Source organism: Xiphophorus hellerii, chromosome 20 (genome assembly GCF_003331165.1).
Source record: "Xiphophorus hellerii strain 12219 chromosome 20, Xiphophorus_hellerii-4.1, whole genome shotgun sequence".
Classification (NCBI taxonomy): Eukaryota; Metazoa; Chordata; class Actinopteri; order Cyprinodontiformes; family Poeciliidae; genus Xiphophorus; species Xiphophorus hellerii.
Window position 1 is genome coordinate 10,176,111 of NC_045691.1, and position 19,788 is coordinate 10,195,898.

General features: G+C 35.2%; 1 protein-coding gene across 2 annotated transcripts in view; it reads right to left on the reverse strand.

Moving 5' to 3' along the window:
• Positions 1 to 19,788, reverse strand: part of cdh22 (cadherin 22) — a 160,610-nt gene that overhangs the window by 60,626 nt on the left and 80,196 nt on the right. For both annotated transcript variants that reach the window (XM_032550378.1, XM_032550377.1), the window contains one exon: positions 3,965 to 4,259. In XM_032550378.1, coding sequence (XP_032406269.1) covers positions 3,965 to 4,259 — 295 coding nt within the window. The remainder of the gene's footprint in view (positions 1 to 3,964; positions 4,260 to 19,788) is intronic.

The window sequence follows — 19,788 nt, forward strand, 5'->3', positions numbered from 1 at the left end:
TAACACTAAAAGTTATGGAACTTTTTAATTTTGTATCTTCTCCTAGTATGTGGCATTAAGTAGCCTTCATAATGCAGTTGGGTCCAAAGGGATGGCTCAGGGCTTTTTGCCAAAGATAGATTGGATCTTATTCATAATAGAAAATGGGTGTTTAAATGGACAGACATGTACTCTTACCATTATCTCATAAATGAAAATGAGGCAACATTAACTTTTAACATTGTGGATGATTTGCATTAATGATGGATCCATTATTTGAAATTAAATAAGAATTGAACAGACATAGAAATAAAACCATTAAGTTGTAAGTAAGCAACCATTATTCAAAATATTCAGCAATGGATATATTTTGATATTGTAATATGATTCAACTGTGATCTTTAAATATATAACACAAATGTAAATGTAACAAAGTGGTAAAATGTTGGGTCAAAAGCACTATTAGGGGTAACTTTAGATCACATATTTGACACAACAGTAGATTATTTAAATTAAAGAAAGATCTCTGATACTCCTCCCATTTCTTTTTCCTTCATTCAAGCAGTAATCCACTGAAGAATTGGACACTGCTTTTAAGCTCGTACTTTGTTGGATTCCACTAATTAATTGTAAGCACTCATTTATCCTGCAGCAGTAATCAGCATAAATTTTTTTCTGGTTGTTGATTTGATGAATAGCTAAAATATAAAAAATTTAATACTTCAGAATAAATCCCACTGGATCTTAGTTTCTTGTTGAGAAATAAAAAACATATCAAACTGAGAAATGTTATTTCTTGCAAATAACAAGTCTTACTGTAAATCACCAAATCACCTTCATCTACATATTACACTGTTTGCAACTGTCATTAAACATTTAAAAATATGTTAATAAGTTAAATAAAAATGAAGTAAAACAAAAAAAATTCTTAGCAACCCGTATCCTTTTGTTTTCAAGAATATTCTAGTTTTTCTTAGGTCAATGGTTATTCCTTTATGAAGGCAAAACCATATTCACAGTTTACCGTTATGCCAACGTGAAAATATTTTTTCTTCACTGTTTTCAAAAGAAATATTAACCCACTTTGTAACATAGCATAGTGTGATTCCCCTAACTCACCAAAACAACCAAAATGCTAACCTCCTAATGTGACTTTGCTGAGATAATAATGAGGGGTTAAGGGTGAAAGGAAACTGGTCAAAGTCTGTATTGCAGATTTAAGTTTTAACCAGGGAATCTCATCTCATGTGGATAACATTGCTGCACATTACTTACTCTATCCTGGTAACGCAGAGTGAAAACATAATGCACACAATTGTTATTTATGTAAAAATGCTGAACAGGCAGATAGTCATAGAGACAGGAAGCCTGTGAGAAAAAGGGACAAGCAGAATCGAGGGCTTTGACGCCATGACTAAGAATGGCATAGGAAGACATGACAGGAGTGATAAGTAAAGATGAATATGCCCTAGGCAGCTGACTGCTGATTACTTTCCTACTATTACAGCCTTGTGTGTTTCAAGACAATTTGCCTATACAGTTGGCAGTAAAACAGCATAGTGTGCAAATCCCTGGTGTGGCTAATGTTCGCAACCTGCTTCAAATCACAGCATAAAATGCAACCCTGCTTCACATCACAGGAGCCGTGTTCAAAATTACATTATAAAAAACTGCTGATTCCAACGGGGTTTCAAGCATATCCTGGGTTCATGCAAGAAAAGAACAAAATCATAAATACACAACATGTTACTAAGCTTTTACACCCTCCTCATTTCACAAAGTCAAAAATTATCTGCAAATGCACAAAACAAACTACAAAAACACTGACAACTGGAATAAATTATAAAGAAACTGTGGATGATGCTAAGACATTCGCTAACTGTAAGTAAGTTTATTAATAAATCACAATAAAACCATTACACCTTAAGAATGCACATTTTCCTTTATGAAGGCAAAACCATGTTCACAGTTTACCGTTATGCCAATGTGAAAATATTTTTTCCTTCACTGTTTTCAAAAGAAATATTAACCCACTTTGTTTTTGGAAAACAGAATAACATTACAGACTGAATATCATCAAACTGGTCTAAACTGCTGTTTTTGGGTCTTTTATTTTAAAAGACTACATAGTTTTTCAACAATGTTACCTGAATCAGTATAGAAATCAGAAGGATTGCACTCATATTCATCAACGCTACCAATCCTTACTGCAGGCACAGCAACACTGCTCATGGGTTTTGAATTGTCTTTTGTGAGGAAAAGTATCATTATTTCACAACTGCCAGTATGGCAAAATGCCATACTGGTCCTCCTAAATACAACATTAGGTAGTCAGTCAGAGTCTCCTTTTCAACACCACAGACTTCCCCAAGCTGGGAAGTGTCATCCCTCAATAGTGGACCGTCTGGTCCCCCTTTTTAAGCATTTGGTCCACCATGATGACTTGCCTCTCCACAAGGCAAATCATCACTAAGAGAAGTGGTAGTAAAACTTGTCTAGCCAGGAATTTGTTCTTTTTCTTGTTCACTTCTTTTATTGTCTTTGTCCTTGTGACTTTATTGTAGACATGTCAAAAAAGAAAAAAAAAAGCATCACTGGCTTTATTGATGTTCAGTAATGCAGAACTGAAGCAAAGAGGGGCAGGGCAGAAGAATGCTTGACTAAGCACTTAATGTTATCTCATTAGTTGAATACAGCACAATCATGTTTAAAACATGAACTGCACACCTATTTAGTGCGTAATTTGACTGAAGCGAGACAGGGTCAAACAAAGGTGGTAGGGTCATGGCAATTAAAAGTGCATTAACTGCTATTAACTAAGCAAAGCCTCTGTTAGTCCATGTTTCTTTTTTGCAACAGGCCTGCTTTTGTCTGCTGAAAGTGGACTGCATAGTTTCCAGAACTATGTCCTTCTTACTTCCTTTTATTTTTATTTCACCTATTTTTCTTACCTTTTACTTGGCCTATCTTATTGCCTCTCTCTCTCAGTCATACTCACTCTTCCACCCCATTCAGTTTTACAGCACACTGTAGGCAGAAAATGCCCATGGTTTGGATCATGCTGAGGAAGCAAGAATTAATTCCAATCAGGCTTGAATAGGGTAAGACTCATTCCATTTTGCAGCACTCCTGTAGTCATTCAAACAAAAAAGTGCCCCCTGTTTACCGAACCTCTACTGCATGTGAATAAACACAGACACACACACCCCCACACACGCCGTGTCAAGCACAACATGCTGATCACACATGGTTTTGTGATATCGCTTGGCAGCCAAATAGAATTTTGTTTATTAAACATCAGCTGTTTTTGACATTAATGCCATGCTAATGAAGCCTCATACACCCTACTTTCACCTTTCTTTTCCATTCCACTGAGAATTTTAGGCAGCCATGGGGTTCTGCTAATAAGGTTGCTAACAATAAAAACACGTTTGTCAGGATTAGCAGTATTGTGTCACTGTTAAAAGCTTTAGCAGTGGGATTTACTGTCACAATCATTTGCTTTTCTCCAGCACCTCTCTTGTACTTTATGTACCTCCCCCGAACCCTATTGCTCAACATCATTTTCCTAAAAACATTTCTTTTGTCAGAACAAACCACAAATCTCATCAGGTTTTTCGTCTTTGCTTCTTTTACTTACCAGCTCTGTTACACTAATTTTCAGTTTCATTCTTGCCAACAGATTAAAGCTGTATATCACTTTGCACAGTTTACTTAAATTCAATTTTACTTTCTAACATGTCCTCTGCTTTGATGTTCAATTATACTGTAGGAGGAACTGTGTCATCTAGAGACCTTTCAGGCTTTCTTTGATCAAAGGAAGTAGCATTACAGTATACACACCTCTAATGCAGAGTTTAAATAGAAGTTATATAACCAAACTCTCTATACACCACAGACAGCTTGAAGCCATTCCGTGTTCAAAGACTCAAATATCTTATTCAGAGGACACTTGCCTAACTGCGCAGCAAGACGTGTAGCTTACCTGTAGGTGACAGTTCTGCCACACTGCCGATGTAGGGGCCTTCCAAGAATTGGGGCTCACTGTCATTGATGTCCTGGACCTTGATGACAAACTCAGACTCCGGTTCTAGAGGGGCATTGGTGAGACGGTCTCGGGCCTGAGCTCGAAGCGTGTAAAAAGCCTTCTCCTCTCGGTCCAGTCTCTCTGTAGCATGTATGTCCCCTGTAAGCTCGTCGATGATGAAGATGGACCCTGCCCCCTCTCCTGAAATGGTGTACTTGATATTGCCCTCACCTTCATCTGAGTCTGTATGGATCTGAAATTGGATACAGATGTAATGCAATGCAAATTAAGGCTTAAAACAGGAGAAACCCTACAGAGTTTGTTTTACTGCAACACCACAATGTCAAAGAAGTTTAGTTATTTACTTATTTAAATAAATAACCAGAAATAGGACAGCATAAAAACAAAAACACCACATCAGATAGAGCAGACTCAATGGTTCTGTTTGCTGTTACAAAGTTTATTGATGTTTGCAAGTGTTTATATATATATATATATATATATATGTATATATATATATATATGTAGTTGGATTGTGTTTACTGCTAACCAACACATTTACTCATGATCTGATCGTAATTCATTTACCCATGAATAATTTGTCCTTTTCTGTATTTTATTTCATGTACACATATTGTTATTTCACACCATCTTGCTTCTGTCTAAGCATATATGTAACCCGTCATTTACTACTTCATATGAGTTTGCTTTTTTCTGTTGTTAAGTACTGTCTCATTTACAACTCGACTATAATCTTATTTCCTGAATATTTGTTACATCATATTTTAATCTATTGTAATTCTGATTCCTGTTGGAACCTGTGGCCAGAATGTGACCCCTGAACAACAACAAAATAAGAACTCTGACTAACCTCCAGTTGATATTTATAGCACTCAAATAACTCCCATTCCTTACAGTAACCTCTAAGTTGATGACAACATTACTTTGATTTATTAGTTGTCAATGCTGGTACAAAATGTCTACATGGTACTTATGAATTGATTTATCACTGATAAGGAAAATGGAAACATGAAATAGCAAACTGACAAGCACCCACATATTAGATCACTAAGGCAGTGATAGTAAAAATGTAGGGTGTACATGGATTGATGAAGATCTCTGGAATAAAGAGCTAGGTGAATTTATTTGGTTGAACTGCGGCATATTTAAGTCATGCAGTCTCGCTGTAGAGCACATTTTAATCTGAAGGTATCTAACATAACCTGTCAACTGTTTGATTTAAGACATCTATGTAACAGTCAAATGCTGTTTGATTATAAGATGGTGTGTGCTCTATGAATCTCTCTTATGCTCTTGTGGTGAAAAGTAATGCTAAAACATGTCATATAAGCCAAATTATATCCCAGTACAGCTAAAAAATATATATCATGAAAAAGTACATTTTTTCCACTCATTTCATTAAACTAAGCTCATATAATAGATTCATCAAATATACAGTTAAATATTTCAAGCATTTATTTTTAATGAGTATGACTTTGACATAATGACAATTCAAAATTCAGTATCTCAGAAAATTTCAATAATGTGAGTAAATCATATAAACAATAAGTCTAGAGAAAAGCATGATAGGAAACTGCATTAACATATAGTTTAGCTATAAATAACCTTGAGAAGATGGTCAAGGTGATCAGTTCAAAAATCTGCATAAGTTCATAAGGAGTGAACCAAGGCTGGAGAAAGAGCATCAAGAACAACTGTGCACCAACGAACTCATGCATATAAATCAAGTGAGATAAAAGATGGAAATATATGAAACATTTAATAAGAATACAAAGCTCTAATTTAATTATCTGTGTGGTATTGACATGTTAATACATAAAATGGTCAACTTAAATTTAGGTACAGCTACTGCAATGGTTTGGTCAACTTTATATTTCCAACTGGATCTGTTTTTAAAATGTGTTAAACTCTTCCATATATTATCATATTTGTACAGATAAATCAGCAAGAATTGAGATTAAAGTTTATTTTTCCTTTGAGGAATAGTTGCTGTAAAGTTTACATTTACAACTGCTAAACTGTATTATATTATATACATATATAATCCATTCCCTAACATTCTTGTATATTCTGTATAATCTGTATAATCGATATAATCTGTGTATATAGCTCCCATATTTATATTTATACACAATATCTATATCTCTTTGCTATAACCCCTTATAGTCCATACATACATACATTGTCATCTTGTACATCTGTAAATAAATATTTATATCTCGTAGAGCACTTCTGGATAGATGCAAACTACATCTCGTTGCTTGTACTTGTGACAGTGCAATGACAATAAAGTTGAATTCTATTCTATTCTAAAATATTTTTGCAAGGAGCTTTTTTGATTAGCTTGTGGCCTGTCTGGTTGCAAACACCTAGGCAGACTGTTAGATTGTTTGTCAAACAAATTACATTTAGTCATCAAATGAGGATAAAGGAAATTAGAATGCAGTAGGTCTTTCATCAATTCCCTTATCTTTTTCTCTAAATGGAACTGTACAGTATATTTAGGTCTGCTTTCCCCTTCTTTTTACAAACTGTCATCATAGTACCTGATGAAGACTCTATTTTAATTCAAATTTACACCTCTCTTATACAATACACCCTTCACAGGACGTGACTCTCATATTAGGAAATCAAAGTCTGTTCAAAGATTGTAAAAGGAAGAGACAGAGAGGTGCTAGGGCTGAAAAGTGAACCTAACCGACTTCTAATAAATCAGAGTTGTTCCTCCTTGTGATTTCAAGACATTCCAGTAGTGGTAAGAGGAGCATCAGTCCCTCATCCCAACATCCCCTTTGGCTCTTTAGTGGGCACTTTGGACATGCTTTTTTCTCACTCTCATTCACCTTCTATCTGTAATCATAATTCAAAGCTGTCTTTGCAATGTAACTATAGTTCAATCCACTGAGGAAACCTTGGGAGAAGGGAAATTGCCCTGTCCTCCTGGTTAATATTTTATAAAGACTTAATTAAATACAGACCTCTAATACCCTTGCAGGGATTTTCATTTAGTATTTGTCGTAAAACTGCAAAATAACGCATGCCTATACCCTGATATTGCCTCCCTCATCCATTTTCTCCCACATTCTTTTGTCTGTTTTTGCCCTCTCTCACCATTGTGAATCATCTGGAAGAAAAATACAAGAACAGTCGGGGAAAAATATACTGCTGGGTACTTTGAGGTATCAATATTTCAGTTAGGATAATAAAAAAGTTTCATTGGTCCAAACTCTGAGAGATATCCAATAAAAGTGAGCTTACTCCTTCATCGCAGGGTTTTTTTTTCTTCCAGACACTCACTCTTACTCAGCCTTTGTTTTTCTAAATTAGATTGTGTGGAAATGTGTGTGCATTTGGGATATGTTCTCATTAAATGTTGATCCACTTGCACAAGTACTAGAACTATGGAAACATCATTCTACCTACACATACATATGTGCTCCAAGTCACACATACACACGACCTACTGTGCCTGCTCATTCACAAACCCCCACACACAAGTAAAAACATTGTGGGTTTTCCTTTCTCCTGGATTAATTTCCACCCTCAGGCTTTCTATACCCATCTTTCTGTCAGTGTATCCTCCTTGGTGTGATTCAAGCTGGTAGACTGAAAAAAAAACTAAGTTAACTTAGCTAAAGTGTACTTTGAGTACCAAAGGTCAGAATGAGAGTGCAAGTCCCTTGCACTGCAAAAACATAACCTGGGGTGCAAATATGACATAAATAATTAAACAGAAAAATATATATATCAACCTTTCCTTATGCCTATCAAAGCACAAGTGTAAACATATGTTTATTTCCAATACTTTACATAAAGTTAAAATGTTTTAGCTTCAGATTAACCTGGCCATTTCCTTCTTAAGCAATTTTGCTTCGAATGTCAAATATATTCAACATTTGAAGGTAAAAAGGGTGCCTAGTAAACTCTTCACTGATTCTACAAAATGCTTTAACCCACATTCATGTAGTGCAGGTTGAATAGAACACAGAGAGAAGTGTGATTATACTGCTTGAATCCTTGAAAGAAGCACTTAAGCTTTGTTTTCCAACAGAGTTGGTTTAGGATGCTGTTGTATTCTGCTTCACTCACTTCAGCAACACAGACCTCCCACCCTAACTTGATCTAACCGTTTCTTCCATCTTATTAGGATCCCACATTTCCACTCAAACACTGTGACTAACAAGAGACACTCTTTCTTCCTCTCTAGCCTGCCTGTCTTCAGCAAATGTGTGTAGGGCCACCGGACTTATCTGAAACAAAGGGCTACAGGTCCAGATTAAGTCGGCGCTTGAGTGTCCTGCACAGAATAGATTTGTGTGATTCTACAAAATTGCACCAACCATAGTGAAAAGAATACTCCCAAGGTGGGAAGGCTACTGTATCTTGTTACAATACCAATGTAATCCACCTAATTCGTCTTTCCTCAGTGAATTTAAAGCATATGCTTGGAGATACTGGAGTCGCCACAAATAAATGAGCAGTTGGTGAGCTCTTTATAAGACCCATTGTCGTTGGTGTTAAACTTGCAATAACGTTTAGGATTTAGTGAACACAGTCATTTGAAGCCAATAGGTACCATTGTAATGATTGTGTCATTTTGTTTCTCCAAAATGTTTAACATTACATGCCCTGCTGTCATCTGAAACACTCCAGAAAATTACAGGTATCAACCTTCATAGCCACCGAACAAAAAGATCAGTTTGCAAAACTGAATGGTTGTGTATCTAAGAGCATTGTCCATCACACCAAATCACTGCAGTGGGCCTTAGCTCACAATTTACAACATAAACAACAAGCATCCTGGAGTCCAGCTGTCATCTGCAGATGTAGAGTTATTTGGGGACATATAAGCTTCTGAGCGGTAGGAAATGCTAAACTAATTTCTGGCATAATGTTGGATGAGGTGCTTTTACAACCTTTTTTAATTAGAGCTGAGTAAAAAATAACCAACAAACTATTAAAAAGAGATAAAGGGCTGCAGATATCAGGAGGCTACTTGAAACAGTCAAAATTAGAAAATGGTAAATAGGGCTGTTTACAGGAATCTATACAGACTCATTTAAAGTTTTTTGACCTGTCACTAAAATGTAAATGTAATAAAACTTCCCAGTGGGAAATCCACTGAGGTAACAGTATGAAAATCAGTGTGTCAAAAAAAACTGAGCAGAATAAGAGGGCTGCCTCACAGCTGGGGTTCACTTTTTATCACTCCAGACCTTATTATGCACAGAAGAAAGTTGCACTAGTATCTAAACATACTGGTCAACACTTAACATGCACTACTGAACCTGCTATTCAAAGAGTAGTGTAAGTTAAGTGTCAGCTTTGTCCCAACAAATGTTGCCCTGCAAGCCCTTTTTGCTGTCAGTTTTTGCTCTCTAAAAAAATTATGTAACTTCAACTTATTAATATCATTTGATTCTTTATACTGATACAATAAATATTTTTTGAGGGGGTCAAAAATTATGACCCCCAGTTAAGTTTATTGGCAGTGTTAAAATAAATTAAATCATGTGTAACCAACCAAGCAATCATGTGAAAGGCTCTAAGCCACTCAGGGGTGACCAAGGTTGTTGATAGCCTAACATGATCACTTTTGGGTCATAAAACTGAGACTGAAAATGCTGAGGATTTCCAGTCTCAGCATTTTTTTTTGTTTGTTTGCAGAAGTTGATGCTTTTTTGTTAGGACAAAAACATTAGATTACAATAAAATTCTACTGCCAAATCGAGTAAAGTAGACTAGCAATGCATTTGTGGAGTGGGGTTTTACATTTGCAAAGGGAAGGTACTGAATCTTCAGTTTATTGAGGGTTTTAAATTGGGAGCAAATTGGCTGTCTTATATTTAAGTCTGTGTAATCAGTAGCAGGCCTGCCACATTTCACCGCAGCTTGTCAAGCTCTCTGATCTTAACAGCTTTAAAGTGTTAACAAGGTGACTGTATCAGAGATGGGCCTAGTAGAAGACAGCTATGAAAAGGAAAAGTACATACAACATGAGACAGAGACAAAGCTCAAGATGAGAGTAGTGAATAAATGACTGCCACAGCGGTGGGAAGGAAAGAAAATGAAGACAGTTGAAAAAATGTAAATGAATTGCTGGAAGACTAGGGAAACTGAAAATCATAGGGAAACTGAAAAAAGTAGGTCTAGAGATGGAAACCAGCGACATGACAAAGCAACACTTGTGTTTGAAATGAGTGAAACAAATAGGTAATGTTTTTCCTTTCAAATCAATAAAATAATCCTTAGTTGTTTCTCAGGTTATCCATTTTTGAAGTTGTTTTCAAGTGCATTTAGGTATATTGGTCTCTCTCTAAATTTTCCATAGGGATGAGTGTGTTTGTGTGTTCCTTGTGTCTCTGTGTTACTCTGATGGACTCAAGCTCAAAGTTGATTCAGGTCCAGTCCACAATCTGATTTAAAAATAAATGTCAAGTGGGTACATACGTAAGCAAAGCATTATTTCCATAAGTACCATTCAAGATAATGAAGTGATTTACAATAAATTAATTGAAGCCTAAAAGACAACAATGCATAAAAAACAAGGAACAAATAAGAAGTTGTTTTAAACATATGTTTTTGTTTACTTTTAAAATAACCCCCAAAGTCCACTCTGATCTCATGCACAGAAAATGAGAGTTTCAGAGTCTGGGCTCACTAGAAATGATCTTTCTTCTTTTGTTTTCAACTTGGAATGGAGCACCATCAGCAAGCCCTGATCACATTGACCTCAGGGATCTGCCAGGGACAAATAGGTGCAGAAATCCTCTGAAATAAACTAGCACCTGTCAGTGAAGAGCTCCCCAAATCAGGTAAAAAAGAAAAAAAGAAATCTTGAAGTGCCGTCTGAAATAAACCAAAAGCTGAGTTACATCAAGATTGGAGACACGTGTGAAAACAATGAGGATTTTGTTAGAAGCCTTATGAAGAAAACATGTGAATACTCCTATTGCAGTGATGTAAACATAATCAAAATTATGTATTTCCAGTTCAGGATGTGACACAGTTTGGAAATAACAGAAACAAGAAAACCAGATATTTGACATGTGAATCCAAAGTTAAAAAAAAGTGGACGATTATTATTCCAATTTGAGTCATATTATATTAAAATTTTTAATATGAGGGCCTCCCACCTGAACTGATCATATGTATATTCAGTGATGTGCACAAAGAAGTAATGCCTTACTTTAATCCAATTACATTTTTTTTAAAGTAATGAGTAATAGGTAAATAGGTTACAGTAATTAAGTTGCTGTTACCTTGTGAGCATCTCATGACAATCACACAATATAGGCGTACAACTTCAGTGGTAACAGACAGGAGTGTAGATCAACAACAGATAACATGGAGTGTGGGAGAATGCAGCAGGACTATGCAGCGTTTAATGCTTGGAAGTACTGAAATTTGTGTGACTCAGAGACAAAAACATTAGTGTCCACTGTATGTTTGCGTGGGAAGAAAACGTATCTCCAGCAAAAAACTCCACTTCAAATCTGATCAAGCACCTAGCAAGCTTCAGAAACCCGCAGGTCCACCAACTGACTTGACCGATGCGGCTACCATATCTAATTCCACTGGGCTAACCTCAGACAGCCCCTCTCCTGCTAAACAGGTGAAAATAGATTTTTGAGATTCATCATTACTCCTCACTATGCTTCATCAACTAATAAAATATGTATGTTAATAATTCAGAGGACAGTAAGGAGAGACTGATTTCAATTATTTATCTTATCACTATATTTTTAAATCTATTCTTACAAAGGAGTCCAAACACAAACATAATTGTATTTTATATGGTGGAATTTGTAGAAATATAGTTTGACAGAAGAGAGACTTGGTTTTCTTGAATTATAACATGATTCAAAAAGCTTAAACAGAAGATCTTACATAACAACCAACCCCTAAACCCCCCTTAAATAGTTGATAATGGACTAAATTCTCTCTTTTTACGACATAATTAGTTGCCTAAGCCAACCTGATACACCAGAATCTATTTAGGTGACTTAAGCATTTTTGTTGTTTTTACATTCTTTGTAAAATGACCTTGAATGCTATGAAAGGTGCTTCTGATTGAAATTTTTATATAATTATTATTCTAAAACATTGTACAATAAGAATTAAATGTGGAACACTTAAGAGTCTCATTTTTTCTCTTTTCACATACTCTTTATTTTTATTACATGTGGCTGTGAGAAATTTAAGACACTCTGTCATTTTATACACTAGCAAAAATAGGACTGTAGCCAAAATCAGAGCCATAAAAGTTATACTCCATAAATCAGGCTTTTATTATTCAGAAATAAGTAGAATTTTCAGTCAGTATAAGATATGATTCCATCTGTTTCAGCAGGCTCAGATATTGAAAATGGAACACAAAGGAAACTTGAACATTGATTGCAGAGGCTGTCTTACTCTGTTCCTGCTTAGACAAAATAAGGAAATCCATGCCAGATACATGCATCAACATCAGAGTGCTGGAAGGATATAAAGGCCTTTTGAAACTGTGTACAAAAAGCTTGAACTATGCTCCTTTTTGTTGCAGGAACATAAAAGAAAATAGGGGTCTATCATATTCTGCCCATCTTGCACAGATACAGGCAAAGAATAGCTTAATCTTTCACAACGTTTATCAAAATAGAAGAAAAAGCCACAAGAGAAGTGGAATGGGTTGACTATTTAAGATTATCTATGGTCTCCAGCACTTCTATCTGCAAACAAATATATGTAACAGCTTTGTTCAACCTGTTACATACATGAAATTGTATTGTAACAACCACTTAGTTATTTTTATTTTTTTTATCGTAGGGACAGATACAGGAAATCCTTCCTGCCACATGCCATCTCACTGTACAATAAAAGCTAAATCATTGTTCTGCACTAATCAGTCCAATTTTGCACAACTGCACTGTGGCACACTTGCTGTACATATATTTACATATACATATCTGCATTTTTTTGAATCTTTGCAAGGACAGCTCTTAAGTTGCTTTTTATATTAACAGCATTTTATATTTTTACAACTTATAGCATTTTATATTTTATTTTATCTACAACTACTACTCAGTGGTAGTTGTTATTGTGTCTTGTCTCTATGCTGTAACTGCGAAGTAATTTCCCCGCTGGGATGAATAAAGTACTTCTATTCTATTCTATTCCATTATTAAAAATGACAGTTAATAACTGTCATACCTGATCAACTGTTTTTCATAGTTTAAATCATACTGCACTATTGATTCTTAAAAAGATTGCATTAGGATTCCGCAGTCTGATCCGAAATACAGTAGTGCAATTTTCTAAACAATTGTCATTTGGGTCTTTGATGTGACCCAACTATTGTGAGCAAAAGAGTCATTCATTCAGAGCAAGGCATGATGATTTTGCATTTTGCAAGGCTAAACTTTGGCAAGTCACAACATATTTTTTTGTGCATAGCAGGCAACGCTATGTTTTCACTATGCAGAATATTTTGTTGACCAAATGAATTTGGATTTTCTTCTTACAATCTATACATTTTTTACCCACATTTTCACATCAAGTGGAGAAATGCTGCTGCATCCTCTGGTCTGTCTGTGTCACGTGACCTGCTCTTTGTACTATGTTCAGTTTCCCCAGACAGCCCTCTGTGAGGGAAGAGAGGTGTGAATAATCCAGCTGTTTTCAAATTTTATGACATTCACTGATAAGAGCTAAATTTATGAAGCAGAGAAACAACTTTTTCCATTAATTTTGTCCACACTTGATTAACTGACAATGTCAAATTAATTTTTTTTAGCAAATGTAAAACCAACCAAAGTTTACCAAAGAGCTGCATAATTCCAAACCTATAACTGGAAATTTCAAACCAGGAATTGGAACCGCATTAAAATATGCTATGAACCCATCATCAACAAATTATATTAAAACAGAGAGCAAACATGCTGGTGACTAAAAGCAATCAGTGTAAAAGCAGTGAGGAGGAGCAAAACATTGAATCTTTGAACATTGTGTCTATATCTGAACACTCAGCTTCACAAACTAGAGACAAAGCTCTGTCTGTTTTAGGTGACATGTTGTCAGAACCCTAGAGAAATGTTTTTTTAACTTAGGTAACCTATGTTGGAGTGTTGCAAACTACTGGGACCATTTCCCTAGAAACATCCAGATCTGGTTGGACCTATGCAGAGGTGTAAATCACCTACTTTATAACAACATTGATTTGTTAGGAAGATCATACAATGTTTGCCAATATCACAAAGTATGATACTTAGTGATTTTACTTCAATAGTGAGTCACAAATTTGCAATCAACAAAATGTAACAACATCTACAGTACCTCTCTAACACAATCACTTGAATTTATATCAACTCACAAGAAACAACTAAAATATTATTTGACCATTTTCTTTTTAAGCTCTTACAGGCATGGAGCACTCAAAAAACCATGTCAAAATTACATAAATAAAGACGTAGGTTAAACTTCACAATATGCATTGATATTTACATTTTCCATAAATGAAATTGGATAATTAATTATTAGATCAGTATATCAATATACAGTAGATCAATGCCTTACTACACCCCTCCTATATAAACAAGAAATTGTTTAAATGGATTATGCAGGAGCAACGTGAAGTAGTCCCAAAGATCTGAAAAATCAACACGTCACGCCAGAATCTAAGAAACAACAAAATCCAAAGTTATTTCTAAAGCATCAGTGAGTGCCATTATACATGAAAGGAGAAAACATAACAGGGCTGAGTCTTCTTAGGGGCATCCGGTCTTTCCAAAATTACTCCAAAAGCACACAAATGACTCATCCAGGGGAACTAAGAAGAACAAAGAACATAATCTAAAGTTTTGCAGGCTTCCATGGCTTTAGCTAAACAGTGTCATCATGACTAAACAATGAGAAGGAGACTTGTCAAAAATTTTGTAAATATTGGAATGCTACAACAAACCTGTGAAATAACAACAAAAGGGGAAGTTGTGCATCTTGCTACACCATGGGTAAAAATAACAGCATCCCAGAAAAATAGCATTTCTTCTAAAGTCGATATGGTATTGGTAATGTGATGAATGATCTGTAGCGTAGCTACTATCAAACAAGGGAGGCACTTTTTCATATAAGATGAAGTTGGTTTTACTTTTTTCCATTATTAAGTAAAATGATCAATTACAAATATATATACAGTACAGACCAAAAGTTTGGACACACCTTTTAATCCAATGAGTTTCCTGTATTTTCATGGCTATTGACATTGTAGATTCACACTGAAGGCATCAAAACTATGAATAACACATGTGGAAATATGCACTAAAGAAAAAAGTGTAAAACAACTGAAAATACCCCTTATATTCTAGTTTCTTCAAAGTAGCAACCTTTTGCTGTGATTACTGCTTTGCACACACTCTGCATTTTCTTGATGAACTTCAAGAGGTAGTCACCTGAAATGGTTTTCACTTCATAGGTGTGCCCTGTCAGGTTAATAAGTGGGATTTCTTGCCTTATAAATAGTCATGAAAATAAAGAAAACCCACTGAATTAGAAAGGTGTGTCCAAACCTTTGGTCTGTACTGTATATATACTGTACATATATATTGTATTTACTTGGGTAATTTCAACCTCATAAAATGTGCTTGTTTATCTGAAACATTTAACAATGGCAATAAAGGGAAAAAAAATAGAAATCTGAAAGATGCATCTCACAATTAGAATTGTTCAATATTATTCACTTTATTTAAGATTCAGACTAGTGCTAAGTATATGCAGATGCCCACACAAAGTGACTTGGCTTGGTAGAGGGTCAGAAAATTCTGATTTGGGCATTCCTATCCTAAACACAAGTGGTCCTCTGAATTATGTTTATTATATTTGTCTAATGGTGTACAGAAATTCCAAAAAGACCTAAAAATAGATACAAAATTACCCAAAGCGGCAAACAACTTAAATGATCAAATGTTACATGACTAAAATTCACAAACTGAAACAAGCTATTTATGGAAGTATTTTGGTGTAGTTCAACAAGTTATTTTTGCATCTTTAAGGCTTTTTGGTTCAGTCTTTAATCCAGTAGATCTTGAAAAGTACACAGTCATTGTGGCACATCACTTCTTTTTTTCCCTCCCAGTGTAATATTACCATGTAAAATCTATTGTCTTTTTTATTGCATCAACTACTGGCTAAAATAGATTTTGGCTGCACAATTCCATGGGGAAACATTGTGTGGTTAAAGGGAAATGCAAAAATACACAAAAACACACTGCTTAACATTATTAAATATTTAGAATAGTGTTTAAAAAATCTGAGAGCCAATGAAAGAGTGTGTATGTGTGTCTACGAATGAGTGTGATTTACACACAATCACCTTAACACTCATACAGACCATTAACAGTGAAGGCAGTGGCCACTGCTCCAGTTACATAAAGTGTGATAATAATCTTACTAATAAAATCAGCTCTATTCTCCTGCTGTGACAGTCCCATAAGATGCCATAAGCAGTTTTGCATCATTGCCTTCCTTGGCACACAAGTCTGTAGTGAATCACAAGTATGTGCATGAGGCTCAAGCCTTTCTGTCTCGCATCCACAGTCTTTCCTCTTCCTACATTCTTCTGCTTATGTATCACTCACTTCTGTTCTGTCAGTGCTGCCTGTTGGCCATGTTGTTGGTCTAGCCAGCAGGAACACATCAGAGATCACAACAGCAGACAAGTAATGACCAAAGGATAATTATTTTGTAACACCGTGCCCTGCATGCTGCAGCGAACATCCCCATTCATTTGTAAGAATGGAGAGATCAATATATGCAGATGTAATATTAGCTGGTCAACTGCCATGTCTAAATCATTAGGAACAAGGGGATCACATGATTGATGTGTGTGTGACTCATCGCTGAGTCTCATTCTGTCTACCCTAATGTTTCTTCTTTTCACATCACGTCCTGTATAAAGCAATTGAATCGCACACACTGTCCAGTCTCATCAGCTCATGAGGTTCATTTGAGAAGCAGCAGATAAATTGGATGTGAATGGGGAGAAGGCAAAAAGAAGGCAAAATATCCCCAAATGTACAGTAGACATCAAACTAAACTGATTGAAAATAATTTAATCAATGATTTTACTTTCATTCCAAAAGTACCATTTAGTGATCACAAATATATTTGACATTTTGCTCAGGAAAAGCATATTCCTGGAATTGTCATAACTGTGGAAGACTAATTTATTAAGAAATACCTTCAGGAAAGGGTGACCCAGTAATTCTTTTTGTCAGCTCTCAGCACAATTATGAATGGACTTATAAAACTATGAGAATTAAAAAATATATATAAGCTTAGAGGAAAATAAATGTAGAAGTAATAAAAAACATTGCTATAGTCAAATGACTGAAATGTGGTAGATTATAAACGTGTTTTAAAAATGTAAAGCTTGTTTTACTTATTAAAACTTAAGAGGAATTCAGCTTCTTGAAGCACCAGAACTCTTTTTAAGATAAAGGTACTTACTGCATTTTATATAGGAGGCCCTAATAGTTATACACTTTTTAAAAACCTAATATTAAAGTCATTTGAAAAAGTGGTTTATTTTGTTCATCATGCTACAGTTTAGTTCAAAAGTGGTTCAAGATTTCTTTTATGATTTCTTAAACAGGCCACTAGAGTGCGACCAATTTTGTTGGAAATGCGACTAGTGCACCCACACATTTGAGTAAAAATACAGGAAATGATTAAAGTCTATTCAGTCATTCTTTCTTTAATTTATCCATGTAATAATTTTATGTTAATTTGTTTTTAGGTTACAATTTCAGCTCACTAAAGGAGTGAAAACATTTTGTTTTTTTTCTGAATTTTACCTGTCTTGTAAAATTCCACTTCAAATGAACTTAATGTTTACCAGACTGTTAATTAATCACTTACAAGTCAATGTTGTCTTTATAAACAGTGATAAATAAATAATAAACCTGTTGAACGGCAATGTTAGGTGTGATGTGGTTGAAAATTTGGGAACAACTAATTTTTTTGATGGCGCACCTAAGTAATAAAATATAGGTGTGCAAGTGCAACAAGTCTAGAGCCCTGTTATGTCTTGTTACCATTTACTTTGGGAACACCTGACTTCAAATAGCTGTGGAGTAGTTTGAAACCTTGAAAAGCAAAATGTTCTTTGAAGAATGTAAAAAACAGATTAAGATGCAGTTTCATAACAGACTGCTCAAGCAGGTCATCTTTGAAAAGCTTTTCATGTGAGGTATGAGGAGTTAAACAAGAGCTAAACTTTTTAACAGCAAGGAGATCAGAGAGCAATACTTTTGTTTATGAAAAAAATGCGAATAAAATTTGAACAATGCCTTAATTTCACAACAAGTAGGTCTGGTAAATAGATTTTTTTTTCCTAGTTGAATTTAAACTTCTTGAACAAGGTGAGCTTTGTGATGAATGGGCAAACTGTTTATGGGGCAGCATGTCCTCTTCACCATTAGTGAGCCTAAAACAATGTGATTTATCAAAACACTTGAAGGGGAAGTTGTTGTCAAATAACTATCCCTATTTACTGGGATTGCACACTATAGAGCAATTACGCACTTTAGATGTTAGATAAGCAAGAACTTGGAGAATCAAACTGACACCATAAGTAGTAAAAAACTTTTTGCTAAAGCACAGTGATAACAGTTGCCTCAGTTTTGATCTAACAGTTTTCAAACTTTTACAAGAGACTAGTGAAAAAATACATTTGCAACAGCTTTCTAGTTGGTGAATTTATTTCCCTGTACCTAGATTGCATGCTCATCAGACTTAACTGCATCATCCAGAGTGCATAATCCTGAGAGTGTACGTTTAGCTTTTCAGGTCTACAGCTGGAAAGTGAATTAATTATTTAGAATGAACAGTCTACATTTGTGATTTTATATCCACAAGAGTTGGCTTTCTCAAGTTTACTTAAATGTTGTTAGTACTGTTGAATTCAAGTGCATCTTAGATTCAACAATCAGCATCTTTCTCAGACATTAACTCTGAGATGATGTTGATTTTAAAACCTATTATATTATGTTCCCCTACTGTGCATCAGCATCCAACAGTATGGTGAACAGAAATATTCAAGTTCAACTAATTATAAGGAATATATATGTGTGTGTTGTTACAAATGCTGAATCTGTGTTTATTTTTACTTTACCTTGATGTAAGCAGCAAAAGCAGGCAACTCAGTGTTGGTAACATGGCAGCACTGTCTTATACTACATGCTACACACTAGAGAGACATGCTTTGAAAATCCGAATTTTTACTTTTAAACAAGAAATTTAACTCTGTTTATTTGTAAAACAGCAGTTCAGTTCTGTGCAGAAAAATGTTAACTTTTTTGTCAATGAGCTGGTTTGAAACTGTAATATCACAGACTTTGACATAAGAAGTTGTGCTTTTTATCCTACAATCGTAACTGTTTCATCTAAAAGGATTGGTTTATTACCAGAGAGATAATAAAGTTGAGTGAGACTAAAAAAAACAACATATATACATATTCCATTACATCGTCTTCCAAGTAGCCAGGGTTGGGCACAGGTGGACAGCAGCCTAAGATAATTATTATTTATTTTATGTTATTTAAGGTAGTCAACCATCAGACTGGTGAAAAGTGCTATTACATCAATTCAGCTTTAAAGTGTTATATGAACCCCTGGTCATTCGCGTAACTTGTTTAGAAATGTGGCTCGTGAACACTGATATTGGTATCTGGGATGTCCTGTGCTTGCTGTAACACATTTTGCATAAAGGTGGCATTTTAGGCAAG